The sequence below is a fragment of the Balaenoptera borealis genome, assembly GCF_965194805.1.
Source record: "Balaenoptera borealis genome assembly, chromosome: 8".
NCBI lineage: Eukaryota > Metazoa > Chordata > Mammalia > Artiodactyla > Balaenopteridae > Balaenoptera > Balaenoptera borealis.
This window is the reverse complement of record NC_138865.1, coordinates 118,573,103-118,592,522: the sequence shown is the minus strand read 5'-3', so window position 1 is coordinate 118,592,522 and position 19,420 is coordinate 118,573,103. Positions and strand designations below refer to the sequence as shown.

The following is a 19,420-nucleotide window of genomic DNA, read 5'->3' as shown; positions in this document are numbered from 1 at the left end:
GGTTTTAGTGACAATGAAATGAAATTGACGTAGAGACAGAACATACCCTGAGAATCCCAGAATGCCAGTGACTGCCGTAATATCCTATTTACAGATGAGGAAACAGAAGCCCTGGAGGGAAAGAGAGTTGGGAACAAAGGTGGGACTAAAAGCCCGGGCGACTCCTCCTGGACACCATGCTGTCTTCAAGACACTGGTGACCACTGTGGACCAGTCTAGTGATCACACAGCAGGGACTCTGTCCTTCTGCACTCCAGGCAGTCCTGGAGAACCTTGCCTTGCCTTGAAAGATCGACTTGGGCATTATTTCAAAGGTGGGAGAAGGACAGTATACAGATGATTGGTTAATCTGGTCCAGAAGTGACTTTCCAATGCGTCTCTAGTGCCACCTTTCAGGTTTTGAGGGCTGATGAACAGCAATGAACAAACAGCATTTCTGGTGAGAGAGACGTGCATAGAGTTTGAGGCCAGGGAGGTGGGAAAGCTTACCAAAGAGAGGATGTTGAGCTGAGCTTTGATGAGCAAGTAGATTTTACCAGGTAGGATGGTGAGAAAGGCAGAGGGAAGAGCATACAAAGGTATGGTGGCATACACTGTGGGAAACACCGTGGCAGTTCCTCAAAAAAATAAACATAGGATTCCCATGCAATCCAGCAATCACCCTTGTGGGTATATACCCAAAAGAATTGAAAGCAGGGACTCAGGCAGATAGTGTACACCCATGTTCATAGCAGCATTATTCACAGTAGCCAAAAAGTGGAAATAATCCAAGTGTCCATCAAGGGATGAATGGATAAACAAAATGTGATATATACACACCATGGACTATTATTCAGCCTTAAAAAGGAAGGGAATTCTGAGGCATACTATCAGTACGACATGGATGTATCTTGAGTACATTATGCTAAGTGAAATAAGCCAGATATAAAAGGACAAATACTGTATAATTCCACTTATATGAGGTCCCCAGAGTAGTCGAATTAATACAGAAAGAAAGTAGAGGGTGGTTACCGAGAGCTGAGGGGGCGCGAAATAGAGGGTTACTGTTTAATGGGTACACGGTTTCAGTTTAGGATGAAGAAAAAGTTCTAGTGATGGATGGTGGTGATGGTTGTACAACAATCTGAATGTACTTAATGCCCTTGAACTGTACACCTAAAAATGGTAAATCTTGTGTATATTTAAGCACAGTAAAAAGTGATTAGAAAAAATAAAATAAGAAATAAAGGAAGCCCCACCTCCCCCCAAAAAAGTTGAGTAGCACAGCTGAAGGAAGGCACCCGTCCCAGAACAGTGGGTTGTGGTGGGAAAGGACTGGAGATAGACTGTCAATGGCCTTGCACGTGGGCAGAGCAGGGCAGTGCCACATAGATGGACCAAGATACAGGCTTAGTCTCAGGTGTCACAGATGGGACTTGGGGCAACTGGAGGCCCCAGGCCATTCACTGCTGGCTGAGAGCACCGCTATTATTTGTGCAATGCAATGTACAAATATCAGTGACTTTTGTAATGCTTGTGTTGTGACATAATATGGGTTGGGAAGCCCTGTTGTACTGGACATTTGCTGGTTTTGCCTGCTATTGTGTTCTGTTCTTCTCCTTCTGGATCAGAACCCGTATTTCTGCATCTTTTCCACCATCAGCCCCTGTAGATCGTGGGGATTGATTCCAACCACGCCCCCTCCAAGGAGGGGCAAGGGATCAGGCCTGGCCAATCAGAGCACCAGAATCCCCCAGCCTCAGTAACTGGTGCAGAGGCAAAAGTGTGACCCAGGCCTGGCCAATCAGTGTATGTCACAATTTCTCCTCACTCCTGTGGTTGGTTCAGGGATAAGCATGATACTGAAGTTGGACCAAAGAATCTTAATCTCAAGGCTTTTGTAGTTCCTACACCACTCCCACTGGGGTCACTAAAAGAATAGGACGTAAGAATGGAACTGATTCTGGCCATTTTGCTACATGAGGAAGAAGCCTGTCGGAGAATGGAGACAAAACTGGGAAGCACAGCCAAGTCATGGAGAGACATACCCAATGCTGGTGACATTGCCTGATTGCCTAGATCCAGCTATGCCTGAAGCTCTACCTTTTCAATCATGTGAGCCAATAAATTCCCCTTAAAAAAAATCAAAGTCGTTTGAGTTGAGACTTGATTACATGCAACCACATTCTACTTTTATAAAATGTCATGCATTCCAGAGTTGGGACATGGGTCACATGTCTGCCTGTGAACCAATCATTTTGGCCGTGGCTTGTGAGATATGCTGATTGGCCAGGCCTGGATCACTCGCCCCTCCCTGGAGTCCAGAGTCATGCTCCTCCCACATTGTTCCCTAATTCAGTCGCCACTGAGCACCCCCCTCACCATCACGGGTGCCAGGCGTCTGGCACGGGTGCCAGCCTTGGGTGCCAGCCATCTTACCGTGCCCGGATCCCGAACGTCATATTTGGAGGGAGAGAGGGCGGTTCCTTCTTGAGGCGCCGGTCATCCTGGTCACTGATGCGGATGTCATTGAGCTGACGGTAATGGAAATTCTCCCGAGCAGTTACCAGGCCAGCTTTTACTGCCCCACGGTTCATGGCGATGTAATCCCGGCTCAGCTCATGGGGGCAGGTAGGCTGCTGTTTAAATACATTCCAGTGTCCAATGGCTGAGGGCAGGGAGAGACAGAGCCATGGCATGGAGATCAGTCTGAGAAGTAAAGCAATCTGTGGTATCTGACGGAGAAGAAATTGGGGCACGAATACCTTCTCATTAACCTGCAGTCCGTTGGGTGACAGCCCTGCTTGGCCCCCTGAAAGGGTGGGGTCAGGATTCCCAGAGATTCTAGACGGTGCCTGAGCATCCTTCATGGAGCTGGGTTTGCCTGGCCTTGACCTCGTTTGGGAGATCAGAGGGTTGGTCACGAGCCTGTCTATGCTTGCAGCTCAAAAGGTGCAGAGCACAGACAGTCTTGCCTGGGGACAAGCTTTGCCTGGGGACAGTCTTGCCCCACACTGTCTGGGGCCCTTGCTATTTCCCTGACACCTTAGACCTGGACCCTTCGTGGTCCTGTCCTTCTCGGCTAAGCCCAAACTGTGGTTTCCGCCAGAATCATGCTGCACGGCAGGCCCCTTGACTCTTTTCCTGGAGGAAGTAGCCTAGGTAGAGAGTTCAAGTCCCTTTGGGCTCCAAAGGAAGCTTGCTCACCTTCAGGGACCCCTCCATCCTGCCCCCGGATGTAGAGTCCATAATTAAAATTAATTCCAGGCAGACTGCAGCTTCTTTCCCGGGGCTTCCCAAGTTCAGCCTGTTGGGGGAAGGACAGAGAGCAAAGGTGAGGAGCGGAACCTCAGACCAACGGTATTATACTAAATTCAGTGGCAGGGAGTCATCGGGTGCTTGCTTTACCCCAGGCCCTGTGGGCGACCTCAGGGCTACTAGGGTGTGGAAGCCCTCCCTGAGATAAGCGCTAACTGCTGTTGGGCGTTGAGACACACCTTGGGGAAGCCTGCCTGCTGTATTCCTGCTCAGGGACATGTGAGGCGAGCAGAGTCAGGAGGACCCTCGTGTTGGGTGGGGGGGCGGTCGGGACCGAGGCCTTGAGGGAGGACGTGCATTTGTGCGGCGGGAGAGAGGGGCGGCACAGTCCCCGCACTGAGCAGTTGTATTTGGGGTCCAGCCCACATCTGGCAACCTAGAGCTGGAAATGATGTATCTTGCAGATGGAAGGAAAGACCCAGTTCACGGAGACTCACCTTGGGCCACCCTTGAGTGAGGGGGCATCTTTCCTCCCTAACCCTTCATTCCTACTGGGGACGGCTCAAATCATCGTCACTGGAGCTGCCTCCTTGGATGTCACCTGAGGGTGGGGATACGGTGACAAGGCCCACTGTCACCCTCCTGGCGGCTGGACCGCCATTCTCAGTCTTTGGGTCTCTGGTCAACTCCTTAACCCTCCAGAAGGGGTTTGTAGGGATGAAATTGCTTTATTATCAACCACATCATTTCCCCCATTGCACAGGTGGGGAAGCTGAGACCCAGAGTGGCGGGGTCACGATCCACGGCTCCTAAAGGATGGGGCTGGATGTCAGATGCACTTGTGTTTGGCTTCGGGGTGAAGCACTTAGGCATGATGCTGCACTGCCTCTCTTTAGACTAGCAGCTCCCTGAGCTCAGAGGTCCTGTCCTGTACGGTGCTTAGATCGTTGCTCTCCATCAATGGACACCTGCAGAGGTCTGTGTTCCAGACAGCACTGGGTTCTTCACATGCCTCTCTTACTTAGTCCTCACAGCTGCCCTGTGAGGCAGCCCACCACTGTCCCCATGTCTCAGATGGGGAAGCTGAGGCACAGAGAAGTCAAGACAGGTTGCACGAGGCCACACGGGAAGAAGTGGCAGAGCTGAGATTTGAACCCAGGCTGTGTCTCCAGCCCACATTCAAATCCACCTGCTAAAGAGATACCAACCAGGTGTGTGACACTCCCGGTGCCATCAGGCCCCAGGGACCATGGACCTTACTGAGCTGGGTGGATGCAGCTGCTCCTCCCACCCCCACGGGCCCCAGGCAGTGGGCTCCCAGTTGCAGGGTGTTACATCTCCCAGGACATCCCTGGCTCTGGCCTCACCAAAGCCTGTCCAGATAGTCTGGTGGCTCCGGGCTCACCCTTTCTCCTTTCCCCATCAACCTCTCTCCCCTTTTCTCTGTCTCTCGGAGACCTGGGCGCATAGAGGTGGATGATGTGGGACCACCCATAATGGCTCATCACTGTCTCGGAAGAAACCCCTCCCTTGGGCTGGCAGTCTGGGCCCTGCACCCTCCAACCCCATCCACCTCTGCAGCTTTGCCTTCCTGGATACTCCACGTGGTCCTGAGATTTAGGCACAATAGACCACTCCCCACCCCTGAAGGGTCTGCCAGAGTCCCAGCCTCTTTTGCTCCTGGCCTGCCCTCCCCTTTCTGGTTCTTATTCTTCAAGCTCTCTGGACCCCTCGGGCTCACTGTGGCCTCTCCCTCATCTGGGTCTGGTAACACTTACTATCCATTCTATTCATTTGGGGCTTAGAACTGAAATGACCTTCTCAGTTTCCAGGAATGCACATGCCGGGCCAGCCTGCCTGGAATATAATATCCTACACAACCTTCTATTGGCTTCTATTGACTTCTTTTTCCTGGTGGCACATAACAGGTGTTCTATAAATGCCTGAGATTAAAAACCACTTCCTTTGGGAAGCCCTCCGGCGTTGCCCTCAGTGCAGACAAACTTCCTTGTCTATGGCACCATGGGGCCCTGAGCTCCACCTTTAGGGCACTTCGAAATTACGCAGTAGAACCTGCTTCAGCATGGACTGGCCATTACAAAATGGTGCTCAGTGAAGAAGCCAGTCACAAAGGACCACATGCTGTATGATTTCATTTACAAGAAATGTCCCGAACAGGCAAATCCATAGAAACAGAAAGTGGATTAGTGGTTGCCCATGGCTGAGATGGAGAGGGGAATGGAATGATTGAGGGGTGATGGTTAAGGGGTATAAGGCTTCTTTGGGGGATAATGAAAATGTTCTAAAATTGATTGTGGTGCTGGTTGCACAATCCTGTGTATATGCTGAAAGCCATTGGATCATATACTTTAAATGGGTGAATTGTATAGTATGTGAGTTATATCTCAGTAAAGCCATTAAAGATTACAAAGTAGTGTAATTGAGTCATTAATTGTGTGATGATCAGTTTAATGTCTGTCTCCCTCGGTAGACTGTCTGCTAAGTCTTTCTTTCCTTCTGCATTTCTTCCTTCCTTTCTTCTTCTTCCTTCCTTCCTTTTTCCCTTCCTTCCTTTCCTTCCTCTCTTTCTTTCTTTCTTTCTTTCTCCCTTCCTTCCTTTTTCCCTTCCTTGCTTCCTTCCTTCCTTTTAAGGTTAATTATTTTTAAAATAGACTTTATTTTTAGAGCAATGTAAAGTTCACTGCAAAATTGAGCAGAAAGTACAGAGATTCCCCACATGCCACGTAGTTTTTATTCTCACCCCTCTTTTTCAAAGAGATCAGCAGAGAACAGATGCTAGTAAAGAGGGGCTGAGTGAGTGAATGAATGAATCAACTGCCTCCTTGGAGACTCTGGCAGTTCTTTCCTACACTCTGCCTCATCCTTTTTCTCCCTCTTCCTTCTCATCCCAAATCCCAGGCCTTTACCTCCCTCGAGAGCTGCGAGTTCTGAGTTTCAGGTGGGGGCCCTGGCTGGGTGGTTTGTTTGGATTTCCTTCCGTGTGATTCACTCTGAGCTGCAGACAAAGCCCTGGCTCCTCATTTGTTTATGAAAATGATCTGGCCTCTCCGGTGAGGTGACGGCAAGGGAAGTTAATTAAAATGTGACTTCTCCGGGAGAGGCCCCGCCTCCCTCTGGCAGGTGCAGGTGGGCAGAAGTCCAGCTGGCAGAGGAACGACAGACAGACTCAGAGGCTGCCACTGGGCGGGGCCTGGCGGTGAAGGAGGCACGGAAGCAGGCGGGTGCCTCAGTCTCCACGCTTTTTAGTGAGGGTTGCCTAGGAATCAACGACGGCCAGAAATACTGAAGCCTTGGGCTGCAAAGGTCATCCCAATGGGACAGTCGCTCATTCGTTCGCTGCACAAATATTTATTTTGTATCTCCTCTGCACCGAGCTCTGTGCCAGGAGTTCTAAGGTGAACAAAGCAGACACATACTGCCCCCTGCCCTTATGAAATTCCTTATCTTGCTAAAAGGACAAACTGAACAAGTAATGACAACCAAGGCCACCAGAGGGTTTGATAGGGGAGCACAGACTGCCTCTAGCTCTAAAAATGTGTGAGTCTATAGAGTGAGAGAAGGTATTTGCAATACATATTTCTGACAAAGGGCTGTTATTCATCATATATAAAGAGCTCCTACAAATCAATAAGAAAAAGGCAGACGATCCTATAGAAAGACAAGCAAAAGACTTGAATAGGCACTTTATTAAGGGGATGTCCAAGTGGCCAGGACCCATATGTCAAGGTGCTCAACGTCTGAGAAGTACAAAATAAAAAACTCGATGATATTGGTAAAGACATGAACTGGAACACTCATGCTCTTGGTGGGAATGTAAATTGGTACAACCACTGTGGAAAACTGTTTGGCAGTATCTATGAAAGCTAAACATATGCCTACTGATAACCCAACAATTCCCTCCTGGACACCCAACAGAAATGAGTGCCCAAGTCCACCCAAAGAGATGTCTGAGAATGCTCATAGCAGCTCAGTTTGTGATAGCCAAGCACCGGAAACTACCCAAATGGCCATCCCAGGTGGATTAAAAAAAAAAAGGTGACATATTCATTCAATAGAACACTCTATAGCAGTGGTTCTCAACTGGGGGGCAATTGTGCCCCCATCCCCCGAGGACATTTGCCTGCGTCTGGAGACGTTTTTGGTTGTCACAGCTAGGAGGCAGTACTACCCTCCCTCCAGTGGGTGAGGGCCAGGGATGCTGCGAAACATCACACAGTGCGCAAGACAGGCCCCACTGCCAACAACAAAGAGTCATCTGGCCCCAAATGCCAATAGGTTAGGAACTGCTCGATGGCACCGGGAACGAGAGAACAGCTCTACACAACCACCTGGGCGGGTCTCACACAAACGTGGGACAGAAGGAGCTGGACACACAAGGCAGGCACTGCTCCATGCAAATGAAGTTCAAACACAGCATGACTAACGTCTGGTTTCAGAAGTCGGGAGGGTGGGTGCCATGGGGGTGGGGATGGTGGCTGCAAGCAGCACAAGGAGTCTTCGGGGGCACTGGTCCTGTTTCCCGACCTGATGTGGGTGCCCCTCACACCCCGCGGTCCTGCCCCCACCGCCCTCCCTCAGAGCGCATCCGTCTGCAAGGTGGCCACATGTCGCAAGAGCGGTGGGGTCCTGATATTACCGTCATGCTTGAAATTCCACCCTTGGCAGTTTGATCCTTTAGGTTCGGGCCGTGTGTCTCAGAGTCCCTGCGTTAACATGTGAACGCCCTGGAGGAGCAGTGTATTCACCCATTACCAGCTCAGCTGCCCAACGAGATGCGCCGACTGGCCCTGCCCTGGTGCCACCACCACCGACCACGGCAACACCGTAATCATGGCGACCGTGGGCCAGGCTCCACGGGGGCGCTTCACTGCCCCCCAGGGTACCACTAACGCGTAAAGCAGCCCTGGAAACTACACGGGTTTTCGGGGGGGAAAGGGAGGTCCAGACAGCTGTAGGGGCTTGTTTGCCCAAAGCCTCCCAGCTAATGAGTGGCCAAGGGTGGATTTGAACCCACATCTGACTCCACGCAGTTTTCGCCGCCTCTTGGCACTTAGCAGCAACTGCCCGGGACTCTCCATTGTTTTGTCCTGTGCGCGGACCTTAGCTCTGCAGACTGGATTTTGCTCACGCAGAACAGGTGCATCTGACTTGTTTGCACGGCGCCCTCCATACACACAGAGGACATAAGTAGCCTTCTGTCCAGGAGAGCCCCAGCTACAGGCTGCCGTTTGATGTATAGACTGTGCGTTATGGGAAGAGCCGTCATTTCAGTGACCTGGACACGGGACAGCTGAGTCATGCCTGGGCCAGGGCTGGAAAAGAGAGAAGATCCAGATCTTGGATTGGCATTTTGGGGAGAGCGCCAACCTGAAGAAGATTCCAGTGGGACAGCCAGTGAGAACAGGAGTGCCGAGGGTTCTCCAAGGGGCTCCCTGGAAGCAGCAAAGAGGACCCAGCCAGAGGTGGGCGGGCCCGGCACCGACCCTGGGCTTCCCTCCCCAGCTTGTCCAGAGGGGCTTTCTAGAAGCCTACAGAGAATAGCTGCCTGACAGAGGAAACTACAGGTCTCTGGGCACCTCAGGGGACCAGCTAAGGACTGATAAACAGCTGCTCAGAGGAGCTCCTGACCCTGAACTTCTAGATGCAGGCAAACTGGTCGTGAAACTGATGAGATGTGACCACAAATCTCAGCTTTGATTGGCCACCCGAGTCCCCCAGGCAGCCTGCCCCTCCAGCCCAGAAGAGGATGAGAGATGGCTCTCAGCTGGAATGTCCAAAGGTCCTGGGGCAGATGGCACAGTTGCGGGGCCATGTGAAGGCTGAGAGCGCCCTCCCTGCCCAGGGATCCCTGGGAACCACCTTGTTCTCTTTACTACAGAAGTAAAGAAAGAAATGAGGAAGAGAGTGAACATTGATTGGGCACCTCCTACGTGCAAGGCTCATGTTATGCCCCGTGACCTCATTTAGCAAACACTTTTATTGAGCACTTACTGTGTCCTGAGAGCTTTTCGTGCTTCACCCTGAACTCTGCCAACCTCACTGGGAGGTTGTTTTCCCATTTGACGGTTGGGAAAACTGAAACTTAAAGAGGTCCACACTTGCCCAAAGGCACCCAGGTAGTAAATGGAAGAGCTGGCGTTAAACCCAGCCCTCTGACATCATAACTCTGTGCTCACCTACAGTGGCCCCTCACAACATCTCTATAACGGAGGCCACGTGGTCACCACGAGACAGATGGGGAAATTGAGTCTCAGAAAGGGATGGGATGGTGGATCCCTTTCAGCCCCCAAATGCAAGCCCTCCCGGTATTTCTCGTTTCTTATGGCTGAATTCTAAGACATCTCGTGCACGATCCTCAAGGTCTTTTCAGAGGCATACCTTAGCTTTGCACAAAGGGGAATTGTGAAATATTGGAAGCTATTCAAATCTGGCCTACTAGCTGGAATCCCTTGTTGTTGAGGTGTTAGAATCAAGAGGCCAATGCAGGAGAAAAACCCCAGCTCTGAGTCTGGCCACTCCGCCCTTCTCAGCTGCTTTCAGACTGTGCCTTTTTCTGAGTTTCCTCTGTCACAAAGTGGCTTGGCTAGAATACAGCTCTGGGTGACAGCTGTCCCCATCAGCAGACAGCTTCATTAAACCTCATTAAGATGTCATCCCTCGCTGCCTTATTTCCCATCTCTCAGCTCTAATTAAAACCATCTCGCTCCCTGTCCCAGGGGGTCCTGGGATTCTCTGGGCTCCTTCTGCACGGCAGCTCCCTCCGCTCCCCAACATCAAGGACCAAGCCTTGGAAACCTGCAATGGGAACTGGGCCGGGCAGGCAGCCCCTGGCCCGGAAGTCCTCTTGGAGCAGCCCGTCACCAGCATCAGGACCGCTGGGGCTTTCCAGAGGCAAGTACCAGTGGCGTTTCCCACAGGCTACTAAAGTCACCTGAGACCCAGGAAGGAGGACCCCTATCCCCAGAGCTGTGCCAGAGCCCATTTTCCTGGGACAACTTCAAAACAAGTGACCCAAACTTGCAACTCCAATCTAATGATTTCCCACCTCATATACTTTTAAAAAGTCTTAACTTGCCCCCATTTCCCACCAAAGAGGTGAAAATGGGTGAAATTAACTGGCTTCGTTTCTTGGATGGTCTGAACTGGATCTCACTCCGGACAAACGAGCTGGTGGTCATTTCCAAGATGGGTTTTAGATCTGTCTGGGAGCTTGATGCCTGGGTTCTAGACCAATCTTAGGTGTTCATGTATGAGGACTAAGCCCCCTAAAGGCACCACTCCCACCTCCCGGCAGCCACAGGACAGTGTAGCTCATTAACACTCTCGTCCAGAGTCTGAACTAAATGTATGTTTGCTCGACAGTTGAGAAGTCTCCACTCACTTTCCCACATCCTATTAAAGCGTAGTTCCATGAAATCCCACAGTTATTGGCTGGTAGTTATTAAATAAATATCTGTATACGGCTCTGCCCACACACGCACATGCACACATGTCCCATCTCGCTCATGGAGGGGGAGTTCATTATTATAAAACAACTTAAGATCCTCGAATGAAAAGCACAATATAAATGCAAATTGTGATCATGATTAGCATAGAGGATATTTATTTATTTCCATAATGAGAACGTCAGATAAACAATCATGTGAAATAAGGTGCATTATGCATCAAAGGACTCCGGCGTCGTCTCAGAAGCCGGATTCTTTGAACGATGTGCATTGTGTGAGTGGCAGTTGAACATCGCATAATGATACTGAAAAACCACACACCAGAAGACCACATCCATATATGATCAAAGGCATATAAAATAACGTTAAGTGAAAAAAAATCAGCAGGATTCAAAAATTTACATACACTATTGTTACAACATGTAGAAAAAATTCATTGAAAAAAATACTGGAAGGAAACATAACAACGTAAGTGATTGTGTGAGGATATGTCCTTAGAGGTGCAGCCTTTGGGCAGGGGCAGGGTGCGGGGGCGGGGTGGGGGGTGGGGGTGATGGGTACTGAGATTTTACTTTTATAATTAAAAAGTCAAAAGGCAGAGTTAAAGCCAAAGTTTCTATTTTCTATACTCCTGCCAAGGGTCAAAGTTAAGGTTCTTCTCCTATGTCATCAAGTTTATAATGGGGGCTGAGCTGGCCACCGCTGGATCGGGGAGGAAAGGGAGGGGAGGGGAGAGCCGCAGGTCCAGCAGGAGGATACCGGAAACCAGCAGGTTAATGTCACAGAGCTGAGACCTCGCTCTGCCACTTCCTGTGTGACCTTGGGCAAGTCACGTGAATTGTCTGGTCCCCTTTCCTCACCTGTAAAATCTCCCCAGGCCGAGGATTGGAGCCCAATATCCAGTGGCCTCTGTTACTGCTGTCATTGTTGCTATTACTAGAGCAGTTCACCAGCTCAGGACAAGGGGAGCCCCAGGCAGTGCGGACACCTCTCCAGGCCCCACTGCGCCTGCCCGGCCACCCCACTCGGCCGGCCCCTGCCTGGTTCCCACGACCCAGGGCTGCCTGTGTTTTGCCACCTGCCTGGCTTTTCCGTCCTCCCCGGGGCAGCCCTGGCTCCCTCGGTGCTGCCAGAACCGTTACTGCAGCTGATGCATGGCCCTTGCCGCGTGAGGCAGTCACGGTGACAGGGCCCCAGCGTTCCCTCTCCTCCCCCTCGGCAGCTTGAAACCAGCTCCTTCATTTGCATTTACATGATCTCGCTGTGCAGCTTATGAGATCGAGAGATTTATTTGCTACTTAGCTTGATGTTTGATTACACTCCGAGAAGGCAGCAAGCAGCAAAGCGCACGGATGCCTCGCTCTGAGCCCGCGGCCTCGGGGGGCCAGTAACTCAACAGCAGGTTTAGGTGGATGAGGGGAAACGCACAGCCTTTCGAAAAAGGCAAACATGAGAGGTTGGAAGGAACAAACACCGTGATTTGGATTTTTTTTTTTTTTTTAAAGCAATGAAAAGTGGCTAGGGACCACCTGATTATGAACAGACCCAAGCCACTCTCAAGAGGTAGCTCATTGTCCTGGGAAATGAACTCCCAGAAACTTCCTCCTGGGTAACGTCAGAAGCCCCTAAAAGAGACGGTACCTCCACGGTTGGGAGGTGGTGAGGATGGACTCCTTCTTACAAGCAGGGCTCTCGAATTGGAACGTCAGGATCAACATGGGCTCTGTCAATTACACCTACGTGGTCTTGAAACAGTCACTCAACCTATCTGCGCCCCAAGTTCCCGATCTGTAAAATGGGGGAAACAGCATGCCACCTTAGGTCTGTGGCTGAGAGGAGTAAACAAGATGATCTCGGCACCACAGTGGATGCGGAGAGGGTGCCCGGTAAATGGAGCTGTTATGGGCAAGACTGGCCATTTTCTGAACACACAAGGGATAAAGCTAAACGCCCTGATGGAGAGAAGTCACCGGGGTAATGCTTTGCTAAGTGTCACTCGCCTGTTTTGTGGGTTATCCACTGCGTGGGGTTTAATCCCAGCCCCCAGCCCCCAGCTCTGGGAATGCACAGCTGGGGCATGCTTAAAGAAGGTAGACTCAGTTTCCTAACAGTCTGAGCCGGGCATAATTAGCAGCATTATTGGCTAGTTGCAGATTGGCTGCTGCCTGCCTACGGCCCATCCCATTCCAGCTCCAAACAGAAATCATTTGGCAGCTTACTGGGACTTTACAGTTTGATGCGTAAAAACACAAGTTTGGGGCCAAATGCCCAGGTTGGAATTCTGGCTTCTCAACTCTGTGTGGCCTTGAACAAGTTGCTGAACCTCTGAGCCCCAGTTTCCTCACCTATAAAATAGGTATAATGGGGGTACCCAGCTCGGAGGGTTGTTGGAGCATTTCGTGATGCAGGGGGAGTTCTCAGCAGAGGGCCTGGAAAGTTCTCAATAAGAAACCGTCATACTAGCCAGTGGATGTCATTAGCCTGTCCACTGGGTGGAATTATCAGCAACTCTTGTCTCCATTTGTGTGAACAGAGAACTAGCTATAAAATTGATGGCTCCTCAAAAAATTAAACGTCAAATTACCGTGTGACCCAGAAATTCTGCTCCTAGATATAGCCCCAAAGGAACTGAAAACTGGTGTTCAAACTAACATGTGTACATGCATGTTTACAGCAGCATTATTCACAAGGGCCAAAAGATGGAAAGCACCCAGATGTCCAGCAACTGGTTAATGGAAAAATTGTGGTCTATCCATATACAGTAGAATATTAGTCAGCCGTAAAAAGGAATGAAGTCCTCACACATGCATGAACCTTGAAAACATATGTTAAGGGAGAGAAGCCAGATGACAGAGGCCACATAATGTGTGATTCCATTTACATGAAATGTCCAGAATAGGTAAATCCACAGAGACAGAAAGCAGATAAGTGATTGCCAAGGAATGGGGGGAGGGGAGAATGGCAGTGACTGCTTAGTGGCTGCGGGATTTCCTTTTGGGGTGATGATCACGTCTTGTAATTAAATAGAGTGGGTGAGTGCACCGCATTGTAAAGGTGCTAAATGCCACCGAATCATACATTGAAAAAGTGGTTAATAGTTAAGTTTATGTAAATTTTGCCTCAATAAAAAGAAAAATTAATACGTCCACAGGAAAGGTATGCCATGCCTCCCATCTGGGCAATTTAGGAAACTCCTGTCTCTCTCTCTTCGGGATGGAAGAGGAAAGAAATGCAAATGAAGTGGCTGCTGTCTCGCTGTGGGACAACGTGGTTGGAAGACATTGCTCAGCTTCAAGGAGGTGAGACTGGCGGAGGTGGATTCGGGGGCTGGGGGACCATTTCCCACCCAGATCATGTTGCTCTGATGGTCCCTATGGCAGAAGCTGGCGCAGGCATGTCTTTTAGAGGCATCTTAGAGCTTCACGAATATTTGTTTGAAACCCGAGGACCAGTGAAGCCGGATGGACTCCGTTTCACATTCTGTCCCTCCTCTGTGTGGTGTGGCCTCGCTTCTGGAAGGCTGCTGTTGGGGGAAGGGGGAGAAGGAGCTCTGGACTGCGGGTCCAGAGACCTGGATGCTTGTGCCTGGCTCCTTCTCTCCCCCCCAGGCCCTGCCTTGCCCGTCCCCGGGACCGTGGAGGAGATCAGAGTGGAGCTCGGGGAACCTCAGGTGGATGCAAAGGAGAGCCTCTCGGAACACAAAGCCCACATCCTGAGTCAGCCAGACGGTCGCTGGGAGACACCCTTTATTTATGGGGGTCTCCATGTCAGACTTCTTTGGAAGAAAGGGTTCTTCGATTTTAAGAAAACTATGAGATCACTCAAGTAGGCCGTCTCAGAGGTCCTCGCCGCTTCCACCTGGTGTAGACAGATGGGAACGGAATCCAGGCTCTGATCCTTCCTCACCTCTCTGAGTCTCAGTTCCTCATCATTCGTGAAACGGGGATAACCACCCCCACCCCAGGGTGTAATGACAAGATTTAGAAGAGATGACCGAGGTGAGGTGCCGGGCACGCAGCAGGTGCCCACCAGCTGGGAAGGGCTCCTCCTTTGCCCTCCTTCTCCCGTGTGCCAGTAGTTTAGTAAAGGAAGAAACGCTGTTAAGTCCACTTTGATGTGGCACCAACAAGGGAAGGGGTACGTTTCCAGACCGTGGAGAAGGAATAGAATAAGAGGTCCCCTCTACCGAGGTAGGGCTGATGGCATAAGAAATAAATGGCGTATTCATTTGGTCATTTGGTCTGTTCAGCTGCCAAGGCTCAAAGCCAGTGGGCCATAGAGCAATCAGATTTAAGAAAGAGGCTCCCTACCAAAAAGAAAAAAAAAAAAAAGAAAGAAAGAAAAAGAAAAAGAAAAATCAGGGAATGATCTATGTACTTTTCAAAACTTAAAACAGAAATCAAAGGAAAATGGAACTGTTTTAAGTTTTGACAGCTGCAGGGTTCATTCTGTTTGGTTACTCTATTTATGTTTTCATTTTCTTTATAGATTCATTGAAAATCGCATCATGTAATAGGGAAGAAAAATGTTCAGTGTTTTTTCACCCCGATAAACCCTTGTTCCTTCCCGAGAACAGATGAAAACGCCAGCTCTAGTGACTTTTGTTTTGATGTATATTTCATAATATCTCATTGATTGTAAGTTTTATTTCCATGTCAATAAAAAACTGGTATTGTAATAAGTGAGAAGGAGTTTAACACAAAGTGGCAGCTGACCTGTTAGCACAGCAGATCGCAGGAGGGGAGGAAGGGGCTCTAAAATGAAGCCGGTTGATAAGGACGGCTGTGGATTCCAGCACAAAGCTGGGCAGCTGGAGAGCAGGGTCCTACCTCTCTCCTGTCTCTGCAGCCTCGGGGTTGTGTCCTGGTGGGTTCTGGGTTGCCGTTTTATAGGACAGTGAGGCCGGGCCTTAAGCAATGCTTCTTTTATATGGCAGAGGTGGCGGCAGCCAAGTACGGGGCATAGTACGCTGTGATTGGTACCTTGGAGCTTTCAGAGATGGATGATAGTCTAGCTGCGGAGGGAGGAAAAAGACGCGACCATGGGAGGCATTAACCACGAGCTTTGTTGGTGGCACTTGGACGGAGTGTAAGGGGGAAGAGGGCTTGTGAGACTGTCCAGGGGCTTATGGGCGAGGGGGCCACCATCCAGAAGGGGAGGAGGGCAGGGGAACTCTGGGGGAGGGGGGGACCAGAGAGGGGCTCAGGCGTCCAGGTGATGTTGCCCAGAGCAAGCCAGAGAGTCTCTGCGTCTGAGATCTCAAAGGTCAGCAGTGGCCTGAGGGTCTTACGACCACGAGGCTGTATCTTATCGATGGCCAGATGCCAGTGTAATATTAAGGGGCATGCAAAATGGGCTAAAAATCTGCTTGTTTGGGCTAAGCTCTCTGGGAAGTTGAGCTACGAGGGCAAAAAGTAGAAAAGGCCAGCCTGGTCTGCTCTGAGCCCACAGGAAGGTAGGAGTTTCTGGATTCAGTGGGAGCAGCAGAACCGGCAGTTTCCTGCTTTGTGACTATGACAGGTGGGCAGCAACCAGGAGGGTTGGGAGATGGGAGGCTAAAGGGGAGGACCAATCCAGGAGGGCAGCCTGGAGGAGGCTCCCTCTCCCCTTCTCTGGCCTCAGTGTTCCCGTCTGTAAAATGAGGGAGCAGAGCTCGTTGATCTCTGGGCCCCTCCGGCTCTGCCATTCTTTTTCTGGAGCATTTTCTGGATCCACGTCAGTTGGATCCATGTCATCCGAGTGTTTGGTTCAAGGAGGCAGAGCAGCACAGTGGGAAAGCTTTAGGGTCATGGTGGGCCTGGTCTGGGTGTCAGTGTCAACTCTCCCATTTGTTAGCTCATCCGTCAACACCAGCCAATTCACAGGCCTGGTGAGAGGAGAGACCATTCAGTGTCCCACGTGTAATAGGCCTCACGAAATATCTGTGGTAGGATTGGGTGGCAATTATTATTAGAGAGAGTTGATACTACCTGTGCCACCTCCATCAGCAGCATCTGAGCCTGGTGACCTGCCCACCTGCACTCAACCAGAATGACCAAAGCAAAGCCAACTGTGCTGCCCTGGGATGGAACTCCATCCATGGCTTCTCAGGCACAACCCACCAGCCACTTTGAGGCCCCTCCCCGGGTTTGTAGGAAATCCTCTAGATGCTGAGCTGCACCACGTACAATGGATGGAAAGGACTTGCAGAATGGGATGATGAAGACCTTGGATCAGCCAAACCAAGCCCCGTCCTCGAAGGCCCTCCCGTACACCCACCCACCCTTGTCTACATACAACTGAAAACGGGAAATACCAAGGCTCCGTGGTTGGCAGGGGGGAATGAACCATGGGAGAGAAGGTCTGAGTTCCCCCAGAGACGTTCAATGCAAAAGACAGCTGAGCAATATTAACTGCTCAGGAGAGGGGCTGTGCTATAAATGATTTAATGGGCGGCTTCTCAGATGGAATAGGGCTGCATAACTTAGGTAAAGATTTTAAATATATGGCGTAATTGCTACATGTGAAGTCTGTTTGTACTTAGCTTTTAGTCTTGGAAATTAACAAGCTCTGTACTGCTCCTCCAATTAATCATTAAAAAATTAAGAGTGAGAATACCCACTATTGTAAAAGACTCCAGTGATGATGGTCTTGATCCAACTTATAAAATAGACAGATTTGGTGCAACTGAATAATTTTCCTCTTCTCTGCACAAAATCAGGAATGCTAGCCATACTCAACGGCTGGAGTGAATGCTTACAAACTGGTATAGACTAGCCCATAATTACCAAAATGGAAAAAGAACAGCATTTTGTAATGAATGACAAGCTGCTGACCGGAAATCTAATTTGGTCTAATTAAGCAGCCTTTTGTGAGGATTTGTCTTTAGATGGAAAGAGGGAGCCAAGGAGATCTAAATGCAAATGAACTCCATCATTTTGGTTTTAAAGGGCTAGACTGAGATGAACGTCTTCACGCCCAGCCCTCTTCTTCATTAGATTATTAGTCCTCTCGTTGTCACCTCGAGCCCGTGCCAGGCCCCACCTGCCTTGGAGGAGCCTCACATTTCTTGTCCCTTGCCTCTCATATCTTTTCAAATAGGACACCTCGCATTGACAGAGCTGTCAGGGAGCTCTTGCTTATTCAGGAGCAAATTTTATTTTGCCCAAAGTAATAAAAGCCAATGGGGTTTTGCTTATTAGAGGAATCCACTGCTGTTCTCTGAGGGTGCACCTTCTGAAGTCTGGAGGGTTGAACACACACCCAATGCCATCGGCACTGACAGAGCAACTGGGGGAAAACTGACCCTGCATCACAATCTGTGAGGTAGACCAGATATCCGCCTGAGTTTCCCTGGCTGCTGTCTGTTTGAAGGCTTGAGGCTGGAGTGCCCACCTCTTCAACCAATCACAGGCTCAATCATCTGACCGGGTGGGTTCTCTTTGGCCCACAGAGGATTGCAACACACATCTTGCCCCACACAGAGATGCTGGCACAAGCCCCTCAGTCTCATACAGAGACTTCAGGGATAAGCAGAGGCCAAATGCTTGGGTGCCGTTCATGGGTTCACAAGGTCATCTTCAGGTTCAACAATTCACCAGAAGGACCCACAGAATTCAGAAAAGCCACTATCCTCATGGCTGTGGTTTATTACAGCAGAAGGATCTAGACTAAAATCAGTAAGGGAAGAGGTGTATGAGGCAGGGTCCAGGAGAGACCAGCTGTCCTCTCCCAGTGGAGAGTGTTTACTTCTGATGTCAGTGATGTGTGACAATATGCACAGGATATTGCCAACCAGGGAAACTCACCCGAGCCTGATGTCCCCGGTTTTACTGGGAGTTGGTCGCATAGATGTGGCCGATCCCTCAGGTGGTTGACCTTAGTCTCCAGCCCCTCCAGAGGCTGAGCTGATACTATGTGGCCCAACCCACACCTGCTCCCCCGCACCTCCGCCATCAATCGCATTGTTAGGATGGACCAACTGGCATGGCCCAGACCCCCAGGGAAACTAGACACTCTAATCAGGCAGGACATTCCCAAGGCTTAGAGGTCAGAGGTTTACCTCCCAGAGGCCAAGGCCAGTCCTTTCTCAGAATGTGCAGCGTGTGGACAACCCAGACCTGCTGAGTTAACCCTTTACTGTACATTGGCTGATACCCATCTTCCCAGCTGCCCCAGTGGAAGCAGCAAAGCTGTGAGACTGGTTAAGTTGGGTAGATGAGAACGGAGAAAACAAATCCCCTTTCCTCACACTAACACTACAGCCTCCCCGCTTAGCTCTCTTTGTTTTCAAAGAAATTGCAAATTTTGGGGCTTTTTCATATTCCCAGCAGGAACAACTGGATGCGTGAGGGAGCAGGTGGCTGCGGCAGCTCCCCCCCACCCCCACCCCCCACCCCCAGCTCAGCCATCACAGCGACCCCTCCTTTACGCCCACTGGCTCTGACCCAGCGTGCCCGCTCCCAGGCGGCCCGTCTGAGTCTGCAGCCTGGTGAGTTCAGCCGTCCTCTCCTCACCCCACCCCATGCCTGCCTTGGCCTTCAGAATGCTCAAGAGGGGGGCCAGGAGGAGGGTCCTGAACTGACTGAGGGGCAGAAGGATGCACAGAGCATCCTGCAGCTAGAAATAGCAAAGGGGGAGCAGGAACTCCTTCCCGTCCTGAGTATCATTATGGGCTGAATATTTATGTTCTCTCCCACAAATCCGTTAAGTTGAAACCTAATCCCCAGTGTGATGGT

General features: G+C 50.4%; 1 protein-coding gene across 1 annotated transcript in view; it reads right to left on the bottom strand.

Annotated features, from left to right (window-relative positions):
- CFAP77 (cilia and flagella associated protein 77) overlaps positions 1-19,420 on the bottom strand; it is a 134,283-nt gene that overhangs the window by 53,477 nt on the left and 61,386 nt on the right. Inside the window, exons 3-4 of the mRNA XM_082400833.1 lie at positions 3,187-3,286; positions 2,419-2,647 (exon numbers count right to left, since the gene is read on the bottom strand). Of these exons, the coding sequence (XP_082256959.1) occupies positions 2,419-2,647; positions 3,187-3,286 (329 nt within the window). The remainder of the gene's footprint in view (positions 1-2,418; positions 2,648-3,186; positions 3,287-19,420) is intronic.